General features: G+C 49.3%; 2 protein-coding genes across 4 annotated transcripts in view; both read left to right on the top strand.

The window, feature by feature from the left end:
* The window catches only part of C2CD3 (C2 domain containing 3 centriole elongation regulator), a 37802-nt gene extending 19082 nt beyond the window's left edge, over positions 1–18720 (top strand). Inside the window, exons 21-33 of the mRNA XM_062515270.1 lie at positions 376–644; positions 995–1084; positions 2121–2741; positions 3514–3822; positions 4919–5057; positions 5726–5790; positions 6519–6724; positions 7464–7564; positions 8462–8623; positions 9532–9740; positions 10497–11481; positions 12118–12212; positions 18030–18720. Coding sequence (XP_062371254.1) covers positions 376–644; positions 995–1084; positions 2121–2741; positions 3514–3822; positions 4919–5057; positions 5726–5790; positions 6519–6724; positions 7464–7564; positions 8462–8623; positions 9532–9740; positions 10497–11481; positions 12118–12212; positions 18030–18229 — 3451 coding nt within the window. The 3' untranslated portion in view covers positions 18230–18720. The remainder of the gene's footprint in view (positions 1–375; positions 645–994; positions 1085–2120; positions 2742–3513; positions 3823–4918; positions 5058–5725; positions 5791–6518; positions 6725–7463; positions 7565–8461; positions 8624–9531; positions 9741–10496; positions 11482–12117; positions 12213–18029) is intronic.
* Positions 18721–20324: 1604 nt separating this feature from the next.
* On the top strand, positions 20325–22306 carry LOC134054889 (putative mitochondrial transporter UCP3). Of its 3 annotated transcripts, XM_062510924.1 has the most exons (6): positions 20325–20682; positions 20804–21014; positions 21185–21382; positions 21532–21633; positions 21713–21893; positions 22035–22306. In XM_062510924.1, exons 1-6 carry the CDS (start codon positions 20557–20559, stop codon positions 22138–22140), a joined length of 924 nt encoding a protein of 307 aa, XP_062366908.1. In that variant the 5' UTR covers positions 20325–20556; the 3' UTR covers positions 22141–22306. The 3 variants fall into 3 exon arrangements, with proteins under 3 accessions (XP_062366908.1, XP_062366927.1, XP_062366918.1); XM_062510943.1 differs by lacking the exon at positions 21185–21382; XM_062510934.1 differs by lacking the exon at positions 21532–21633.

The raw sequence follows: 22306 nt of genomic DNA, 5'->3' as shown, positions 1-22306 counted from the left end.
GGTCAGTACTGGTCTGCAAAAATAATTTGGCTTGGCCTTTGGCTTCTTTCTGGAGCCAGTTCTCTGGGAAGTTATTCTGCAGTAGAGTGTAGCCCTAAAGGTGCTGAGTACTTTCACAACCACAGATAAGAGCACAGACACCAGTGATGGACCTCGTGAGTTCCTCTCACCGTTTCATATCTGTTCCTAGTATGCTCAGAATGAAAGAAAAGATGAAAATGCTGTGCAGCCAGAACCCACACACATTTTGGCTTAGAACATCGACTGTTAGTCCCATCTTTCCGCTTTTCTTTTAAGCATGTTTTCTTCTTAGGTTCTTCATACGTTAAATGCATTCTTTCCCTTCTTTTCCTTTTCTCCCCTTGTGAAATGAAGAGCTGTGGCACAGAGAAACCCCTCTGTCCAGTACTACTCGGGGGTGGGAGTGAATGCCTACGTGTGCGTGCTCCTGTCCTTCCTGCCCCAGGCGCAGACACGCAGCACGCCAGCTGTGCCCTGCACCTTCTGCCCAGAGTTTGAGCATCACCTGGAGTTTATTTGTGACCTCATCGCTCAGAAAAGCACTGGGGAAGCTTCTTCTCTGGGAGAGCTCTTGCAGTCTGCCAGTATTGTTTTCTCCATCTACCATCAGACCACCAAGTCAGGTGAGGACAACGATTGCAGGGGTTGAATAGTGGTGCAGAAGTGCCCTTAATTTTAGTATAGGAAAAAAAAATACTCGTAGAATAATGGAACAGTTTGGGTTGGAACTTGCAAAACCCCCCCTTCCAATGAGCAGGGCCATCTTCCAGCAGGTCAGGTTGCTCAGAGCCCTGTGCAGGGAAATCTGCAGATGCTAATAAATTTTTTGTCTTTGGCAGAGACTAATCCCTTTGTGCACAGGGTTTTTGAGACTCCCAGCGTTCAAGATCACCTCTTATCAGCTATTCTCCATCAACCACTTCTAAACCTTACATACCAGTTTGGTGTATTTACAAAATAATTTCTTTTCCAGCCACTGGCAAATTGGCTGATAGAACATCCAGAGATTATCTACTTGGGACAGTCACGATTCCAACCAGAGACCTGCTGACAAGAAGATCAGGTAACACAGCAGTGCTGTGCTGCTGACATTCTGTGTGAATGCTACTGTAATTCCTTAAAACTGTTTTCATTCCTGTTTTGGGGTGCGTGTGTGTGTTTGTGTGTGTGTTTCAGTTTTGAGGGAGTTTTCTGAGATTTTTTTAGACGCAAGTTCTTTCAGATGTTCCCCACGTGTTCAGTAAAAATTCTGTATTTGGGAAGTGGCATAAAGGTTGTTGTTTGAGAATCTCTTTTCAGGGTGTAGGTTGCTTAGTGGCTGAATGAATATTCTGGGGCTGCTATGAAGAAATTTAACTCTGTGCCAGCTAAAACCAGCACCTAAAATCCTTAGGATTTTATTCACTGCTGTTTATTTTCTGCACAGAAAGTCCAAAAAGGATGTCAAGTCCATGAGTTGTAGTGTTTAGTGCAGGACCAGTGACTGCTTTTCAGATGTCAAAGCTGGAAACAAAAGTCTTAGATAGTTAGAAAGGAGTAGGACTGACTATTTTTTTTAAACTATGTGTGAAATAACTCAATGCTCCTTTTGGGTCCCTTCCGCTTCAGAAATGTGAAATTTCTGTGAAAAAATTGTTCACATATCTGTCCATTAATGATCTCTCCTATCTAGCACTAGTTTGAGATTCTTATACCTTGTCATAGTGATGTTTTTGTTATTGCCTTGGTTATTGCTGCTTTGCTTTCAGTAAAGTTCTTGTTTTCTCCAGCCCGAAATTTTGAAGCTGTTTATAATGGGAAGAGAGTAGGAAAGAAATGAGAATACGTAACTTTATACTTGGGTATCCCAGGGATGTAGTTTCATTGTAAAATGGGTGTTGTTAATGAAGTGAAAATCCTTTGGGATCAGAACTGCTGCTGAGGTTTTTAGAAGGCCAGTAACGTGTTGCTTTTTCAGATTAGAAATTATTTAATGCAATTCCAAATGAGAAATAAACCCTTGTCGTTCTGGTCCTTGACTGATGTCTGGAGAGGTGACCATTCTGCACTGACCTTTTTCAAAAGCTGGGATAAGTCTGATGTGATCTTCCCTCCCAAAGGTATTTCGGGCTGGTACCCAGTGACCCTCTCCGAAGATGCGAAGCCTCCACGCGGCACAAACGCCATGCAGGCCATTGTGGGAGGGCTGGAACTCTCTGTTGCCTTTGCCCACCAGAGGGACAGGGAGCGTGTTCTGGAGGCTGCCAAGCTCCTGGGCTGGAGCAGTGAGGAGATCCATGAAGGCAGCGAGGACGAGAGCGGCGACTGGGAGCAGAATTCCAGCCCGGTGGCTGTGACCATCTCCACGCCCAGGGTGTGGCTGCCACTCCACTGTGTGCTGCTGGCAGGGCAGACACAGCTGCACAGAAGCACTCACTGCTACCTCAGGTATAAGCTGTACAACCAGGAAGCCACCTGGACCTGGCTGAAGCGGCCGAAGCTGAGTGACGACGCGGAGAATGTCACAGTGAGCTTCAGGAAACCCAGCAAGGTGACTCTCAGGAGGAGCCAGGGACTGCTGTGGTTCCTCAGAGAGGAGAAATTAGAAATCCAGGTGTGGTGGGCTTATGGCAAGGAAGGTGAGGTGGAAAGACCACTTGATACAGATCGTCTTATTGGATCTGCCTACGTCGACCTGGCAGCGTTAGCAGAGGGATCGAGGAGAACACTGAGTGTTAGTGGTGAGTTCCTAGAACACAGGGTCACATTGCATTCCTCCTTGTTGGCAATTCCACGTGGTTCCTTCTCTAGTCACTTTAAACAAAATGTTCACAGCTTTGTGCTGTCCTGAACAGAATCCCAGGATGCCTGGGGGTGGAATGGACCTCTGGAGATCACCCAGTGCCATCCCCTGCCCAGGGAGGTTCACCTGGAGCAGCTGAAGCAGGAATTTGGGATTTTTGGGGTGTCTCCAAGAAGGGAGGCTCCAGGCTCTCCCTGGGCAGGTGTTCCAGGGCTCTGCTCCCTCCATGGAAAGAAGTTCTTCCTCACACCGAGGTGGAACCTGTGTTTTAGTTTATGGCTTCTGTCATCTACGTGGTACTGATCAGCCACCGGATTTGTGGGCTGGTTGGCTCTTCTTTTAGATACGCTCAGGAACAGGAGAAAGAATGAGTTAATAAACAAGGTTTTATGCGGGGTAAATGTTGTATTCTCCGTATATGTATATGAAATTATGCAGAGCCACTGTTCCCAGGGCTCTCAGGAAGTTGATGTGCTTTAATCTGAGTTACCGGGGTAAAAAGAAGGTGTACCCAATTTGGGGGATTGGTGGGTTTTTGTGTTTCCAAGCTTGTGGATGATAACTCACATAGAAATTCCACTGAAAATCAAAATTCATTCTGCAGGGCTCATGTGAGATCTCTGCAGTAATAATGATCTGTACCAGCTGTTTTCCAAACTGCTGCTTTTCCTTTGGCTCAGTTGTCTGGCTGTTTGTGCATTCTCCTGCAGGTGTTTATCCATTGTTCAGGTGCAATGCTGCAGACCTGGCGGGAGCCGCCGTGCGTGTTCACGTCAGCCTTGCTCCCGCTCCCGCTGCTCTGCCCAGACCCCCCTGTGCTGAGGAGTGCAGCAGCAGCGAAGATGAAGGCCCAGGGGAGACCCCTGCTCTGAGCCAGCAGGTCTCTGACAAGCAGCAAGTGGATACTGTGAGCTCAGGGATCACCAGCGGCGAACCGCAGGAGGAAGGCGCGATGTTTCTGGAAAACACAGTTGCTGTCAGTATTCTTGTGGAAAGGGCAATGCATCTAAGTTTAAAAGGTAACAAACATCACATACAACGTGCTCCCTTTCTTTACTTTCTTCTCTTTTCTTTCTTTGCTTTCTGATTCTTTGTTTTCCTCTGAGATCTGTTCCTACTCCAGCAAAGTGAATGGCAGGGATGGATTTTGAACTTGGCTTCATGGTGTTGCAGCCCCAGTCACTGTAAGTACAGGGAAAGCAGGAGGCTGAACTGTTCAGCCTATCTTCATGAGTAAAATTCAAAATATAAACAACTTAATGTTACCTGTTAGAGATGACAGCTGAACTCTGAAATTAAGCATTATCTGAGCAGCTGAACTCCAAGTTGACCATTGACTGAATCACTAAACCCAAGACACTCTTATCTCAAAGGCTCCTGCACATTAGCACGTAGTAAATCTGTAAAGCTGCCTCACTGTACTCAGCTTTTTTTGCCCCCGATAACACAACTAAGAGTCAAGTGCAAGCCATGGTTTTAGGGCGTGCAATTCTGAAGGATTCTGAGCCCTGCAGATGGATTTTTATGATGATTCTAGAATCTTCTGGAATTCATGGTCTTTGAAAAACTGATGCAACTGTTTGTTATTGCCAAGGTTTTGATGATAGAAAGGAGTTTTCTATTGAGTATTGCAGAAACGTTTAAATGTTTCTGCCTTCAACTCCTTATTTTAGGGGATTTTTAGAAGTAACTAATTGAGAGGCAGATGATCCACTGAAACAAATGCAAGCTGGTTTCAAGAAGAAATTTCATTCTTCATGACTGTCAGACAGATGGCCCAGCATGGAGAGTAGCTCAAGCACTGGAATAGGGTCCTTAGGACCTGGCTTTTGTTCCTAGCTTCACTTCTGACTTCTTAGATAATCTTGGGCAAATGGTTTTTCTGTTTCTCCATTGAATATTCCACTTTCTGCTCTGTAAAAGGTTCGTGTAATATTCGCTTCTGTTGCAAATATATCATGTTATCAGCTCCACCAGTGAAAAGGGGTGTTTTCTAGATGGTGCATTTCTTTGCTAATTGTGTGGTTTTAATTGCTGAACTGCCCTTAGATGATGATGATGATGTTGTTGTTATTATTAATTTAAAAACCTGTATTTAATTCTCTATCCTTTCAGGAAGTCCCTTGACAGAACGTGAAGTAGCAGCCCCCAGTAGCTGTGTATCATTTGCTGTTGCTGGTGCAGATGCTCCAGTAACCACTCCAGTGATAGAAAATACAGACTCACCAGTCTGGGACTTCCAGCAGCAAGCAAGGTGAGGGATGGGGATTCACACAGACTCTGCCCAGACCTGACAGCTAGGCCAGGTGTGAAAAGGATGTATGGTTTGGGGTTTTTTTAGCTCAGGCCTGCATATCTGAGCCTAAACTAACACAGATTAATTGACTGCTTTGAGGAAGCTCAGCAGGTCAAGTAATATGTGGCAGTATTCAGGAATTAAGCTGTGTGATCCAATCTTGTGTCTCCTCCAGTGTTTCTAATACCTGAATCCCTTCAAACAACTTAAAAACTGTTCTACATTTAACACTTCATTTTTCCTTTTTTTGAAACGTTTTTTATTTCCAGGAATGAACTTCAACCACTACAGCTTTGAACCATAACCCCAGTGCTTTGCTGTCACTGTGTTACTGAGACATGAAATAAACTGTATTTCTGTTCCTTCACTGTTTCATTGTCCTATCTTCTAAATGTACAGCAAGAGTGAGGAGAGGGAAGTACTTCTTGAATAAGCAGAAGCTCAAACTATGTAGAGATGTGTTGTGGTTTGAGGTTGAGTAACTGTGGGGTTAATTTTGTTCCTGCCTCCATCAGTACAGAAAGGAACTGATTTGTCTGGGTAGATAAAATGGCATTGAAACTTCAGAAGCCTTTTACTGCTTTTTCCTGCTTTGCATAAAATATTATGGTTTTTGTCCTTAACAGATTGTCCAAAGAGCTTCTCCTGGATCCACAGCAAACCTTGGTCTTCAAAGTGTGGCATAAAGCAGGTAAAGTTTTTAGTGCAGTATTGAGAGGAGTTTGTTTTCTGCATCCCCTTCCTCAGGTTGCTTGTGTTTCGTGCAAGGAAAATAAGCTCTTTTAAGTGAATTGGAGAGTAGAATTGTAATACCATCTTTTGCCTTGCGCTGGAAGAATGCTAGAGATAAATACCTCTTGATTTCCTGGGCCTTGGCATCCTCCTTTTCCCCATTAAGCATCTTCCAAGGTTTGGTTTATCTGTATTCTCTCCGGGTTTGTTTGTTTGTTTGTTTTGTTTTGTTTTTGTTTTGTTTTTTGACGGTGCTTTAGAGGTTGAATTTTACTACTGAAAGAAATTCTTAACTGCTTCCTTCACGTGCTGTTTATTGTTGCTGCAGCTGGTTGAAGTGTGGCCAGCCAGTTGTAATCAAATACTTTCATTTCTTTCTTTTTGCATATTGAAGTTCAGCTGTCTGATTTTTTTTGTCTCAAAAATAAAACTTCCTGTGTATCCAGAGTGCTGTGTGTTGAGCAGTTCTCCTGCCAATCCCTCTCCCTGCCCTGGGCTTTCACTGTCCTGCAGGGACATTTTTAGTTGAACATAACTGAGATAATCCAAATAATATCCCCCTGTTGGACAGGATTGTCCTGGTCCTCGGGCCAGCTTCCAAGCCTGTGTTTTAGCAATGGCTGTGTTTTAGCATTCCTGAAAATGGTTCATGTCAGTTTAGATGTGCTTTGTATCCTTCTTCCCCAGAGTCGGAGCGAGTGATAGGATTTGCATCCGTGGATCTTTCTCCTCTCCTCTCTGGCTTCCAGCTCGTGTGTGGCTGGTACAACATCACAGACTTCAGCGGGCAGTGCCGGGGGCAGGTCAAGGTGGCCGTGTCCCCACTCCAAAACATAACTCATCTCAAAGAGGAAAGGCAGGCCAGGGCCCGAGGCCAGCCGGAAAGTTCTCCTGTACGTCCTTCCCTTCCCTCCCCTCTCACGCTTTTTGCTGTTAATGGGTTCCTGAGGTTCCTGAGCAAAGTCACCACAAATTCACAGCGCTGTCAGCTCAGACCAGGCTGCATAAATGCATCAAAACCACCTCATTCCTCAGGAATTCTGCTCCAGGTTTCCATGGTGGCTGCTGGCCGGTGCTGCTTACAGCACTCCAACCAAGTCATGAGCATCCCCATTGGCTTCCCTCTATTGTTGCTTCATGGGTGTTTGGGAATTTCTTTTAGGAGAATATTCTGTGCATTTGGATGTGTGGGAGCCTGGCATAGTTCTGTTTGCTGCTTTGGGTGACAGCTGGTGCTCAAAAACATACAGTAGATTGAACTTTTTGTTGGTTAGGAAGCATCTAATTCGGCAGGAATCCGTTTTTCTGGGTTGTTTGTCATTTTTTCTGGGCTTTTCTTTATTCCCTAGACTTCCCAGATACGCTGGAGTGTGTTACAGACGTGTAATGCAGCCCTTGTCCTACTTTCCATCGCTTTACTCTCTGATAGTATGGAAGGGATTAACAAAAGTGTCTAAAATTAAAGTGTTGTGAAATACATCTTTGGCTCAGTGCTGGGAAATCATTTGAAAATTTAAAGCTCTTTAGAAAGCCTGAGGTTTTGTTAGATCATCAGGATGATACCTTAATTTCTCTTATTTTCTTGCTGTGAAAGACTCATGTGCAGTGTTCCCTTTTTCCTTTTCATCCTAGGTGAAGGTCAGCTTTCCAGCATGTCCTGGTACTTCTACAAACATGTCCAAGCAGATGTTGAATTCCTTGTCAAAGGAAGTCAGCGTTCCTGCTCTAGAGAGGTAGGTCCACAGGCTGACTACCTTTTTGATTTTTTTCAGGTCTCAGAAAGACCTCTCTAGTGCAAACTGGCTCTACTCTACTCTACTGGAAAAATGGTACACCCTGTCAAAGTGTGTCCACTGCATTTGGGCTTAAAAATTAGTGGACATTCCCTTTCCCAGTGAGAGGGAGTTGCAGGAGGTAGCAATGCTGGGACAGATTCCTTTTGGCACAACCCAGATTTTCTTTTCCTTATCATTGATGCTTCCTGATTTGTTTCATTTGCACCCTTGTAAATTAGGATTAAAATGATGGCATTGTTAAAACTGGCAGGTTCTTTCTCCAGGCCCTGATAAGAATAAGGGCTGTGTCTGTATTCGATTTTATTTTTAGTAAGTGTGAATTAGAATAGAGTATTCCTGATACAGCCCCTTTAATTTGCCTTAACTTCTGTCCCTGAACAGTGAATGACAGCTGGTGAAATGCTGTAGTATTGGATATTGCAGGAGTAAGACTGTCAGATATCCTGCAGTAATTCCTGCTTTCTGTCCCTCCAAATGAGTGGGAGAGTGTTTTAGTTCATGAATTGTTTTCTTCAGAACACAGAGATGATTCTTTTCCCATATGTGTCTTTGAGGTTTAGAGGGACTGTGAGGCCACCACTGTGGGATCTGAACAACTGGCTTGGGAGCTGCCAGCAGGCATGGAAAGCTCCCTACCAGCCCCACCATTAACCTGACTTTGGTATAAATCTGAAACACTAAATGACATTCCTGTGGACATTTGGAAGAGCTCGTTTCACCCATCAGTGGCTCTTGGTGGATTTCAAGACATTGGATATTCTTAGCTGGCAGACTTTCCACAGTCAGAGGTTCCAACCTGGTGTTTGGTATTGAACACAGGCCTGTTTTTGGCAGGATGAGCCCCCCTGGCACGCACAGGGCTCGGCACGAGGAGCACATGCAGAACGTGCGCAGATTCCACGAGTCCCTGCAGCAGGCGGAAGGGAACGCGCGCCGGGCGGCCGGGCTGGACTCGGCATCGCTGTCCTCACGTGCTGCTCTCCTCACTGCTCTCAGGTAAAGAAGGCTTGGAAGGCCAGCAGGGCAGGGCTCGGAAGCGATGGATCCTGAGGAAATGGAAGGGAAACAGTACAATAACCGATGAAGGGCCGCCGGTGTCATTCACAGCGGGTTGAGGCTGGAAAATCAGGGACTGGGCGGGGTGCTCCACAGCAGGACTGAGATGCTGTAGCAGTGTGCTGAGCTGTTGAAGGGGAGCAGCAGCAGCAGTGTTTCCAAACCTGCAGGGAATGCCTGGATTTATCCATCCTGCTACTGCTGTCACAGAACAGGTGCTATGAAGCCAGTAGTCCCTTCAGGTGACTTCCACAGGTACAAGGACAAGCCTGTGAGCATTTTTGAGGGTGCACGGGGCAGTATACCCTTTCCCGTCAGGATGTTTTTCCACTTGCTAGAAGCACTGTTCTCTTGACTAGATTCTAAGTTTAAATGAGGTATGAATGTAGAAGAGCAGCATTTGTAGGAATATAGGAGTGAAAGAGACTTCCTGAGGTATTTCATCCCTTCCCCTGCTACCACAAGCGATGCACCTTAAAGCCCCTAGATCTTAAACACATAGAAATCTTCAGATTTTTATGAACCTCAGCCGTAAGTCAAGTAATATCCTTGGCTTTGACTTTTATTGGAAGGTCATCTCAAATCCCACTCCTCTGATTAAGTAAGTTTAGAGCTGGCTCTTCTTTAGCTTCCACCCTAAGTTTCATAGCCAAGTCAGGATTTGTTCTGGAGTGTTATCCTCTTGTTTAGAGCAACTTCAACACTTGCCTACTGATCTGCTTTTTGGTGAAGGCCTTTGATCTTTTATTTGCATATTTACATGCTGTTGACTAAAATGATCTAACTCAAACCCAGCTGCCACAGGCTTACTTTCCCCCTCTTAGCAAATTTCTTACCTCTGCTTGCAGAAAAAACTTGAGCGAGCTGGATGAGGTTCAAAGATACTTCAGTGAGAAGCTGACCAGGTCTTTCCCTGACTTCAGCACATCCAAACCAAGCCATGAGGAGTTGGAAAGTGACCATCAGGGCTCGATGAGCAGAGAAGCTGATCCCAAAGGCTGCCATCTTTTGGAAAAGTCCAGTCAGTTGGTGTCTCAGGTCAGCAGCCTCATCAATGGTAAGTTGTTGCTGGGAGGAGAAAAATGACAAGGAAATCAAATCCCTGATGATGCTTTTAAAATAACTTAGCAGAGTATAGAATAAGCTAGCGCCCAGAGCTACAGTTGCTTCCAGTTGGAAAGTTATTCCCTGCTTTTTCTGCCCGTGACTTCCTACAGGGTAGCAGCGTTTCCAAGAGATGAAGTTGAAGGGCACATCCCTATTATGCCAGAATTTGCCATTCTTCTGCCACCTTGCTCTTCTCTTTTTTTTTTCTTTTTTTTTCCCCCTCTATATTCTCCAAGGTTTTGCTATTTTTATTTCCTTTCTCATCCCTAGCAATTGGTTTTACTGCTCTTTTTCATGCCTTCCTCTACAGTCTGTTCCAGACTCCTCCTTTTCCAAACATCCCCCACCATTCCCTTGGAGCAGGACCTGCCTCAAAATAGTTGGCCATTTTACCTAACACTGGTGAACTCAATTCTTAGAGGATGCAAGCAATGAATATTATCTGCTTACTGGGAAGCAAAAAATAAGTGATTGTGGCTTTTTAAAAAAACTGGAAATGTTCCCATTCATTTCATCCTTAATGCTTCTGGCCTTGTCAGTGAGAAACAGAGCAGAACATGCTGACATGAGCAGAGTTTGCAAAGCTGTGCATGTTTAGCTCCCAGCCATCCTTACATCCAGCACTTTCTGCCAAAACCCCAAATAAATCAGATTTAAGCTGAATTGTTGCTCCGTGCATTTACTGATGCTGTTTTTTGTTAACCAGACTTGCAGACTATAACTAAGAACAGCAAAGAAGCTTGTAATGTACATCAGGACAGCATCAGGAAGCTGGGTGCTGTGGATGTACCCAGCTGGAAGGAGGAAGGAGGCAGACCTGAAGTTCCTGATCAGCTGCAGTCAGAGGCTCCTGGTGTTTCCAGTGACACGCAGCAGCCGTGCAGCTCTGGGAGATCTGTGTTTGAGAGACACATGCTGCACCAATTGCTGGGCCCCATTGTCCCTGAAGATGTGCATCCAATGGGTTATATCCAGGAGGATGAGGGTGCTTTTGCCATCCAGCCACACAGTGAGGAGGAATATGAAGAAGACATTATAGAACCACGAGCTCTTAATGAAATAACGACCGTAACAGACAGGACGAGCCCCTGGTCCAGTGTGGTCTCTGAAACAGGGCAGGGGGCTGAACAGCATCCTCTGGACCCCAGGCCTGAAGTTCAGCAGTCCACAGATGTGGGTGGTTTCCAAAGAGGGAACAGCAGCACCTTGTCCAGCATCCTGCAAGGGGACAGCCAGAGTGTGCTCGGCGCCCTGAGCCCGCCCATGAGCCCCCACTCAGGTGGGAACAGTCCCTGGGGAGCAGCAGGAGACTTCCAGACCTTCAGCAGCAGCACAGGAGCAGCAGAGAAGGAGCTGCATCCACACGCTGGACGGAGCCTCTGGAACAGAGCACTGAGCACTGAACCCATCAAGAGAAGTGTAGAGTTCCATGCAGGCTCCAAGGAGCTGCTGCCATTCCCAGGAGACATGGGTTTGACCAACCAAAAAACCACTGAGAGAGGGGAGGAGGAAAATGCTGAGGTTATAAATGGTGATCATCAAAGCAAAGAAGGAAGTGGTTCTGATGAGAATTGTGTTCAGAGTGTATCAGCCCAAGCTGGCTCAGAAAGAAACAGTGAGAGCTTCCCTGATGACAGTAGTGAAGACCCAGTGGAAGGCTCAGAAAACTCCATCAAACCAAAAATCGCTTTGTATCCTTTACTCTTTTCTTAAACACTCCTTGCATTTGATGACTCTTCTGCTCAGTTAGAATCTCCCTGGCCTCAGGACTGAGAAATTTGCTATGTGAAGCTCTTCCCTGGGAAGTGAATCCAGAACTGATGGTCTGGGAAGGTACTGGAGGACCCCATCACAGTTTCACAGTGGTGATGACTTTGTTAGAACTTGTAGCCAATAAATTTTGTGATTTGTGAGAGTCGCTTCATTTTGGGTAGTTCTGACATGTCTTCGTGCATCTTCTCTCCCTGTTATTTTCCCCCGTGTGTTAGAGCTCTTGTGTTTCTCCTGTATTAAAAGAAACATGCTTTATTTTGGTTTTAAAATACTTCCTAATGCTTCTTGCACAAATTGCAAATCTTGGATTGTGTGTTAGAATTTTTGCAGGATGAAGTCCTCTACGAATTTGTGAGGTATTGTTTTAAAGCAAGCTGGTGTCCCATGCTCTACGAGCCCAGGTGAGAGAGCCAAGTATTAGAACCATAGAATATTAAATTAAAACAAATGAAATTTACTATTTGGGACCTGTTAACAGCTGAGGCTTTTTTCCACATCTGGACCTCTGTGCAGCTGCATGCTGCCAAAGGTTGTTCCTTAACAGCTCTGCTCAGATCTGATCCTGTTGCTGTTCCCAACTTCTTCCTTCCACCCCAGGAGATGGAAGCCTCCATGAGACTGCTCAGCACTTCTCATCCTCCAGAAGTAAGTATGGGATGTCCTTTCCTTTATTGTCCAACTTAGTCCACTCTTGAAAGCAGGAACAAAACTTCTCCCTTCCTTTGCCTGCCAGCACTCGGCTTAGATGTGATGGCTTCCAAATTGTGTCAAGGGCAATCTTCCCAATACCTCTTCTCTCTGTGAGGATGGTTTTTAACATCCATGCCTGCATTGTCTATGGTCCTTATGCCTTTCTATCAACCAGTTGTTCAGTATGCTCAGGAAATGCTGCTCCCATCAGGGTCCATCAGTGGAAGTGGCAGGTTCTCATCCACCCTTCCTTGTGCTTTAAATGTGAGGTGACATGACTAGTTCTGAGGAGTTCTAACTTGCAGCTATGGCTTCAATTTACCTCTTTTAGATCGGGATGAAGTGAGGGAGTTTGCAGGAGGGGGTTCCTGGAGGGGTATCTTGTAATGGTTGTGTGACCCAGGGAGTAGTAGAATAACTTGAGTGATTGCTTCTCCTGCACCAAAGCTGTGGATTGCTGAGGATTTGCCTTTTTTATGGTCATGAAGATATATTTACTGTGAGAGGTTTGTGGCTCAGTTATTTCAACATCTGCATATTTATCGTATTTTCGGTTCATAAAGAGGGGTTATAAAAAAGAGAGTGACTTTTTACACAGGGAGATAGTGATGGGATGAGGAGACACAGTTTTAAACTTAAAGAGGGGAGATTTTAGTTTGGATATTGGGAAGAAATTCTTCCCTGTGAGGGTGGGGACACCCTGGCACAGAGTGCCCAGAGAAGCTGTGGCTGCTCCATCCCTGGAAATGTTCAAGGCCAAGTTGGATGGGGCTTGGAGCACCCTGGTCTAGTGGAAGGTGTCCCTGCCCAAGGCAGGGGTTGACATGAGATAAGCTTTAAGGTCCCTTCCCACCCAAACCATTCTGGAATTCCATGATCCTTTTGCAGCCCCGGCTCTGCTGTGGATGTGGGTGTGCAGCAGCTGGGCTGTTTGTTTACCACTGCCAGATAAGGTGATGCCTTTGTTCCTCTCCCTATGACATACCAAACAAACACTTTAAGGTGCGTTTATATCACTGGGGACAGCTTGCCTGATGAATCAAAACAGACTCGGACAGGCTCCAATAGCTCTGAAGTCATAGAAACCTGCTTTTTAATCTTAATACCAGCTTTACTTGAATCCCCTCTGCGCAGCTCTGAGCTGAGTGTCTAGAACTACGGCCCTGCAAATTACTACTAATTAGGTAAAACGTTAGCAGTGCGCTATTTGGATCTTTTTGATCTTAAAGCACTTAATTTGAGGATTAGCTGGCATTAATCCTTTGCTGCAGCCCTTGTGGGGTGTGCTGAGACGGGATTCAGTTGTGCCTTGTGCATCGAATTCCCTCTGTGAAGAACCAGTTTTTCACTGCTACATGGAGTTCCGAAGAAATGCTTCCTCATAGTTTTGCTTTTAATTTGCCTTAGAGAGGTCAGCTTCTAAATCTGGACTTGGTTTGGTTCTGCACAGGTCAGCAAACACCAAGTGTGACAGCAGGGCTGAAATCCGAGCTGTCCTCTGGACATCACCAGAGCCCTCGCTCACTTGGCAGCTGGCAAAAGGCAAACGTCTCTCCTGGCCTTCCTAGTGCTCCTGCCACCTCTCCCTGGCTTGTCTGGCTCCCCGCTTTCCCCATCTTCCTTCCTGGAATGGCAAAGCAGTGATGAGGTGTGGAGCTGGGCAGTCCCAGCAAAGGAGCTGGCAGCATTTGAGACAGAAATGTCCTCTCAGCTCCTGCTGTGAGAACGTGGGGCCCCGAGGAGGTGCTGCAGCAGCTCAGGCTCAGCTGTGACCACCTTCCAGGGATTAGAGTTTTGTAGAGCCTCACAAAAAACCCTCTCTGTTTTTCACTTCTTTTGTCCATTACATCAAACTAATGCTTCTCATTCTTGAGGTCCTTCCCAGCTCTTGTCTTCCACACTGCTCACCTGTTCTCAGTGTGGGCTAGAGGATAGATTGGAAAAATCAGAGCCTTAATAAACTTTTCTATAAAATGCCAGAATCCCAGGATGGTTTGGGTGGTAAAGACCCTCAAAGCTCCTCTTGTTCCACCCCCTGCCATGGGCAGGGACATCTTCCACCATCCCAGGCTGCTTCCAAGCTCCAGTGTCCAGCCTGGCCTTGGCTGGATCGCTTCCAGGGCTCCAGGGGCAGCCACAGCTTCTCTGGGCACCCTGTGCCAGGGTCTGCCCACCCTCACAGGGAAGAATTTCTTCCCAGTGTCCCATCTAACTGTGTCCTCTGGCAGTGGGAAGCCATTCCCCCTCGTCCTGGCACTCCAGGCCCTTGGCTGAAGTCCCTCTCTTAAATACTGTGATATTTTTTCCCCCCTCACCTCTAGGAATATTCCAAATGGATAGGAAACTTGCGTGGAAAGCAGTTTTACTCAGAATAATTAATATTTGTGTATACATAGACTTAACTCCAGTTTGAATTAGAAATAACACAGCCTTGGGGCAGATTCACAATAACAGGCTTTATATGTTCCAAAAATCCCAATGGCAGCAACAGCCAGAACATCCTTTCTTGGTTGTGTTATTTCTTCTTGGTCTGCTGGATCTTCCCGATTTCCTGCCTGGAAAGCATGAGTAGGTGCAAGGCCAGTGCCAGGGTGGGTTGCAGCCTGCTAACACGGATCTGTTTGCCCTCCGTCCCTGTGTGCAAACAAAACTGCCAGCAAATGTGCTGAGCCACAGTGCTGAAACATTCTCTGCCTCCAAGGCTGGAATCCTTTGACCTTGGAAGAGGCCGTGACCTCTCATGACATGCTCATGAATCTGCTTTAGTCCAGCCCCTGGCTCACAGGCACTGAATAATCCCTGGCTGGTTTCAGAGTCACTGCCATTCCTATAAAAAGCAGAGGGAAGTGTGATCCACGGTGCACGAGTCCCCTTTCCTCTCTCATCTTCCCCATGGAACGTGTGTGCTTCCTGGCTGAGCCCCAGACACTCGGAGTCTGAGAGACGGGGAGGGAGGAACCTGGGCTGGGCTCGGAGCTGAGCCCGTTCCTGGGGTGAGCAGTGCTGTAAACACGACATTTCAGATGTGTGCTCTGGAAACTATGCGGGAGGATAAAACTGGCGGGCAGAAACTGCCTGTGAGATGCATCAGAGGAAGGTTTGATGTCCAAAAAAAGAGCAAGGGAGCTGGGGAAGGGTCTGGAGCTCCAGGAGCAGCTGAGGGAGCTGGAAAGGGGCTCAGGCTGGAGAAAAGGAGGCTCAGGGGGAGCCTTCTGGCTCTGCACAACTCCCTGACAGGAGGGGACAGCTTCCAGGGACCTGGGACAGGACGGCCTCAAGTTGTGCCGGGGGAGGTTCAGGTTGGATATTAGGGAAAATTTCTTGCTTCAAAAGGTTGTCCAGCACCGGCACAGCTGCCCAGGACAGTGGTGAGTCCCCGGAGGGATTTAAAGCTGCGTGGATGTGGCACTTGGGGACATGGGATAATGGTGGCCTTGGCAGTGCTGAGGGAACAGTTGGGCTCCATGATCTTATGTGTCTTTTCCAACCTCGGTAATTCCATGATTCTGTGATTCTGGTCATCTATCTGAGCTGGGAGTGCTAATGGTGCTTTTAAACCTCGCTCATTTTGAGTTCCACCTGTACATGTAAAATAGCAGCAGGAACTGGTGTTACATCTTTCCCACAGCTGGACTGGAAGTTCACTTTTAGGAAGGTCGTTAGGATAGATGAACACATCTTAACACCACTTCATCCTGCACTTTAGGCAATGGTAGGAAAATGGGAGGAGGTGTATTTTAGCTGATCATCTCTGAAACAACATGCCAGTGGCGTGTTTTCCAAGCACACCTAGTTTCCTGACTTTGGGAGCAAAAGGATTGCTCTCCTTTGCCTTGGTGACCTCAAATAGCATCAGGCACCTGCTCTTGTGTTTTTTGGCTTTGGAGCATTTTAGGGGTATTAGATGTCATGAAGGAATTATTGACTCTGAGGGTGGGGAGGCCCTGGCACAGGGTGCCCAGAGCAGCTGTGGCTGCCCCTGGATCCCTGGAAATGCCCAAGGCCAGGCTGGACAGGGCTTGGAGCAACCTGGGATAGTGGAAGGTGTCCCTGCCCATGGCAGGGGTGGGACTGCATGAGCTCTGAAGTCCTTTCCCACCCAAGCCTTTCTGGGATTCTGTTCCTTCCATTGGAAATGGGAGGTGCTGGCTCTCCATCCCTGGCTGTGCAGGACACGTGGCACATGGGAAAGGGGAGCTGTGGGAGGCAGGGAATGCAGTTTCATGCGCCTTTGAAATAGGATTAATTGGCAGATTGGGGCAATTTCCTAACGAGATGCTTTCGGGTGCTGTACAGAACTCGGGGATCAGTCCCTACCCCTCTCCAGCCACTCCTGACCTGTTCCTTGTGAGATGGGCAGAAAACAGCATGGCAGGAATGAGCTACTGTCCCGGTCTCTGGACAGCCCTGTCCAAGGCTGGTGCTTTGTCCAGTGAGCAGCTCTGCCTGCTGGTTTTTAAGCTCCTACCTGTGGCCAGGTCTGCATTTAATCTCTCTCGGCTCCTTACATTTTGGTTTAGGAAATTCATCCTGGAGAATTGTTAAAAAGAAGGAAGAGCGAGGCAAAGATTCTCCTAATTATCCCTGTCTGTTATTTCAGTGTGGTAGATGGGAAGTGTTTTAAAGTATTTTACCTGCAGGCTGCCACCTGAGCTCGTAATGCACAGGTTACCAGACACAAGGACTCACTTATTCCTAGAAAAGCCATTTCCCTCTCCCAGCAGTGCATATCCAAGTGCACCAAAACCAGGGTCCTAGTGCTGTTTCTCTTGGGAGGGAGCTGGGCACTTCAGGAGACCTCTCTCAAGGCTCCAGAAGCAGCCCAGGGATGTAGGTGAGAGGCCAGACTGGCGGATCAGTTTTCCAAAAGACCTTCCTGGCCCCACAGCTTCCTCCCCTGAAGGTTCCCGGAGCAGGATTGCTTTTCTCAGTGCTTTGCAGGCACAGCCCAGCTCTAAACGAGCTGGGGAGAAATGTCTTCCTTTGTATGCTGTAATTGCTCATCTTCTAGTGCTGCTGGAGGGAGCATCAGGGACAAAGCCAGGCTGTGGGAGGCTGCTGGCAAAGCAGGGAGGAGATGACGCTATTTAAAACAGTGCTTTTCCTTTCGTGGTCTGCTGCTTTAGAATCCCTGCAGGCAGCTGAGCCTGGACCATCCCATTTATCACAGGGATGGTTTAGGCTGGGAGAGACCTTAAAGCTTATCCAGCCCCACCCCTTGCCATGGCTTCCACTAGACCAGGTTGTTCTAAACTGCATCCAACCTGACCTTGGCACTTCCAGGGATCCAGGGGCAGCCACAGCTTCCCTGGACACCCTGTGCTGGGGCCTCCCCACCCTCATAGGGAAGAATTTCTTCCCAGTATCTAACCTAAATCTCTCCTCTTTCAGTTTAAACCCATTCCCTGCCCTGTCCTGTCAGGCTTAAGATTTGTCATGACAGAGCATTGCCTCTGCTCTGTGAGGAGACTTGGTCTTCAGGGTTTTGCGAATTATAAACTAAAATAATAATCAAAAGCCAACATGCAGTCAGGTCCCAGTGATTCCACCACTGTCATTCTTTTGGCTTTGTACATACCAGGAGACTTTGGCTGAGGGTGGATGCTCACAAGTTCAGAGGTCACACCAGAGCCCCCTTCTGGGGTTCAGATCATTGTCTTTCTCATGGGGGTGGTTTTTTCTGTGTATCCAACTTGCCACCCTCTGCACAGCCCTGTGGTCTGTCACGACATGAAACCAGGGCAGATCTCTCACACCCGGTCCCTTCTCTCCCCAGAGCAGGAGTGGAGCCGTGCCTGGAGGAATCCCCTACCGAAGAGCAAACCGTCCCAGGCCCGGCCCCGAGCTCTCGGAAGAGGAAACCAAAAGAATCGCCAGGATCTTCTCTGCTCAGCTCTCCAGGAGGGAATAGTGCTGGCCAGAGGCCGTGCACAGCAGAGCTTCCTAAGCCACGGCCGGATGCATGGCAAGGGCTGAGCCCTCCAGCAAAGGGGGAGGTGGAAGCCACAGCTTCCAGGCTCTGCTTTTACTTGGCCTAACTGGTTGCTTGAAGTCCCCTGTTTAGAAGGGCTTAAAGCCTGTGGTCACCCACAGGGAGCTGCATCTTGCAGGGGCAGGTCCCCAGTGAGACCCACCCGTGTGGGTAACCCACGGCCTGTTAGCTGCTCTGCAAGTAGTCCAGTCCTAGGATTTATTCCTGTGAAATGGCCCTTTCAAAAAATAATTGGTGGGCAACACAACTCTCTGTTTCCACAGGTGCCCAGAGTGCTTGTGTGAACACAGGCCAAGGGTGCAGTAGAATCTGGTGGGTGTACAAAAGAGAGTGACCAGAAAGATGAGACTTTTATATTTATATTTAAATTATTTTTGTACACCTTTCAGAGAACAGACTTTGATGCCAGCAGAGCCCAGTTATTTTTGTACTGCTCTCTCGAGAGTTTGTTTCAATAAAATTCCCCTGGTTTCTAGTCAGCCCCGTGCAGTGTCCTTATACCAGGGCAGGAACCTTTCCTCAGCAGGGGACAGGAGTCTCTTCCACATGAGCTTCCAAGTCAGAGAAATGCTGCTGGAAGCTGGGGTGGCCAGGAGCACGTGGAAGGATGGTTGCTTTGCCAAGGCATTGAGTATCACCGTGCAGCATAGCTCCGTGTGGGGTGAGTCGCTTCCAATCTGAGTGGCTTTTCAAACCAAGCATGGAATTCTGCATTTAAGCAGCCAAAGGATCAGCATCCCAGTTTTCTCCCACTTCTGCAGTGTTGTTTTTCCCAGGGGGACACCCTGACTGCATAATTCACTGCTGGTACAACTTGCCCCATGATTGTGGCCCCTTTCCCTGCCTTAGCTGGGTCGGGATGGGAGGCAAAGGCACCCAGTGTCCCCTGGAAGGACAGGAGTGACGTGCAGGCTGCTTTCTCCTGGTGGCATCCCCCAAAAAAAACTTAGGCAGGATGCCAGCTGGGCTGGGATCACTGTTGCAGAGGAGCTCACAGCACTGACCCCTGAGCTATATCTTGGGCATGAGGTAAACAGTATCTTCCTTTCAGGTTCAGGTCAGAAGCAGAGCCAGGCAGGAAAACAAGGCAGGAGCCAGCTGGAGAGGAGCGTCAGTGCCAGGCAGCTTCGTCTGGAGCCCGAGGGATGGAGTGAAGGTGGCTTCAGGGTGTCAGGAAGTCAGGGGCTCAGAGTCCCTCTTGTGCAAGGCAAGCTCAGGTGTGAGTGTGGAGGCTCACAGCACATGGTGAGAGGCCTTTCTGCATGTGGGGCTAATGAGCACCAAGGGTTAAACACGCAGAATTTTTTAAAAAATGGAGGAAAAGGGGCCTTTCTTCACCTTGTCTTCCAGCCTCTTGTCCTGAGCCCAGTCCCTCCCAGCAGCCTCAGACCCAGGGCCTGGCCACGCTCTGACGGGCATCATGGGTTTGAGGGTAGATTTCACTCCGGGGTGCTCACACGGCCCCTGCTCCACCTGAGCTTGGGGAACACGTTCCACCATGCAGAGGAAATCCTGCTGGGAACTCGGCAGCTGTCTGGGATGGACTGTGGCTCATGGTCTGCGTCAGGCAAAGGGATCCAACCTGTCCTGCACAAAGTGCTCAGTGCTGCACTGCCTCCAAACCACGTGCTTGTAAAGCTTTGGGGCGAGGGTTTTCCGCATCTTGTCCTTCCCAGAGTGGTTTTAGGGTTAAAACTGACACTCCTCCCCAGTCCAATGCAGGGGGTGTGAGCAGGACCCCCCTCCCCATGCCTGAGCCCCATGCTGGGGGGCAGAGGGCTGAAACAGCCACCTCATCACGGGTACCAGGTGACCCAGTCCCATCAGCTTAAATGCCACTGGGGCAACACTGTTTTCCTGTCACCCGATCCCTGGCTGCTGGAATGTCCTGGGTGCTATATAAGGGTGGGGCCAGGGAGAGGGCTCTGGGGGCACTGCCTGTCCAAGGCAGGAGCTGGAACACTGTGCCGAGGTCCCTACGGTGAGGCCACGGGGGGGACGTGGCTCTGGGCGGGTCACTGGGGGAGATGATCTCACCTGGTAAGCTGTGTTACAGCCGGCGAGGGTGGAATAGGGAAGGGTGGGCATGGGTGATCCCATGCTGAGCAAGCCCTCTGCCTCCATCTCCCTGGGATAGAAGGGAGGAGACAGAGCAGGATATGGTTTTTGGGACTGACCAAAGCCAGCAAGAGCCACCCTGGCACATCATCGCCTCCGCCCCTGAACAGGACACCCACGTGAAGCCCTGTCCTGATGCACCCTCCTGGCTCCCCCACGAACCCCTCCTTCTCCTTCCAGCCTCTCTGCCACCATGGTAGGTCTGAAGCCCCCCGAGGTGCCCCCGACGGCCGCCATGAAGTTCGTCAGCGCGGGGATGGCCGGCTGCATCGCTGACCTGTGCACCTTTCCCCTGGACACCGCCAAAGTGCGGCTGCAGGTACGATCCGCCGGGTCCCCAGAGCCCCGTGGGCAGAGGGAGCAAGCACCTGGTGGCTGCCACAGAGCGGTCATGCTTGGGGAGGAACAGAAGGTGGGGTGATGCAGTTGGCACCCCACAGATCCAGGGCGAGGTGAGGATCCCCCGGACCATCAGCTCCGTGGAGTACCGGGGTGTTTTGGGGACACTGAGCACCATGGTGAGGACGGAGGGAGCCCGCAGCCTGTACAGAGGGCTGGCAGCCGGGCTGCAGCGCCAGATGAGCTTCGCCTCCATCCGCATCGGGCTCTACGACTCTGTGAAGCAGCTCTACACCCCCAAGGGTGCCGAGAGTGAGTGTCCAGGCAGTCCGGACTGCCCTGCGCTTCCCTTTTCTGGTGCACAGCCCTCTCCCAGAGAGAAACTCGCCCTGGGGTCCACAACCCCCAGAGACTGGTGCCTCTGTGAAGCACCACAGGCCCCTTACCCTAGGGCTGGGGGTCCCAATACGTGCCTTCTCCAGACACAGGCACGAGCACGCGGCTCCTGGCTGGCTGCACCACGGGGGCCGTGGCCGTGGCCTTTGCCCAGCCCACCGACGTGGTCAAGGTGAGGTTCCAGGCCTGCGGGGCCCTGGCAGACAGCGCCCGCCGGTACAGCAGCACTGTGGATGCCTACCGCACCATTGCCAGGGAGGAGGGGATCCGCGGGCTCTGGAGAGGTACGAGAGGACAGGGACGGGCACGGGAAAGGGAAACGGTGATGAGGAAGGGAAGAAGGATGGGAACAAAGATGGGCTGGGTCACCTGCCCAGGATGCTGCAGGAGGGACTGTGAACAGCACTCCCAATGCCACCACCCTCCCGCCCAGGGACGATGCCCAACATCGCCCGCAACGCCATCATCAACTGCGGGGAGCTCGTCACCTACGACCTCCTCAAGGACGCGCTGCTGCGGACACAGCTCATGACAGGTGAGGACGTGGGGAGACGTAGCCAAGTGCCGTCCCTCTCCCTGCTCACATCCAACCCCCAACTCTTCCCCATCTTTAGACAATGTCCCGTGCCACTTCGTGGCCGCCTTTGGTGCCGGGTTCTGTGCCACAGTGGTGGCATCACCGGTGGACGTGGTGAAGACGCGGTACATGAACGCCAGCCCCGGACAGTACCGCAATGCCCTGAGCTGCCTCCTGGCCCTGCTCATGCAGGATGGCCCCGCCGGCCTCTACAAGGGGTGAGTTGAGCACCTGCAAACCTGCTGCGGTCTCGCACAGAACTCTTCCCCCCCCCCCATACCCCGACCCACGTGTGGGACTTTGGGGATGGGGGTGTCCCCGGCACGCCCCTTTCAGCGCTGCTTTTGGCTTCGGCACAGCTTCGTCCCGTCCTTCCTGCGGCTGGGCTCCTGGAACGTGGTGATGTTTGTGTCCTACGAGCAGCTGCAGCGCGCCATGGCGCTGGCACGGCCGGGCCTGGCCTGAGCCCCTCGGTGCCTCTCACCAGCCCAGTGAGATTCGGCACCAATCACGTTAATTTCGTCAATTATGTTAATTGCTGAAGTGCCGGGGAGCAGCGAAGCCACGCGCTCCAGGAGGGACTGGAGAGACAGACGGAGAAGGGATGCCATTTGAGGAGAAACATGGGAGA

Source organism: Cinclus cinclus, chromosome 2, assembly GCF_963662255.1.
Source record: "Cinclus cinclus chromosome 2, bCinCin1.1, whole genome shotgun sequence".
Taxonomy (NCBI): domain Eukaryota; kingdom Metazoa; phylum Chordata; class Aves; order Passeriformes; family Cinclidae; genus Cinclus; species Cinclus cinclus.
Note: the sequence above shows the minus strand (reverse complement) of the source record. Positions and strands in the feature narration are given on the sequence as shown.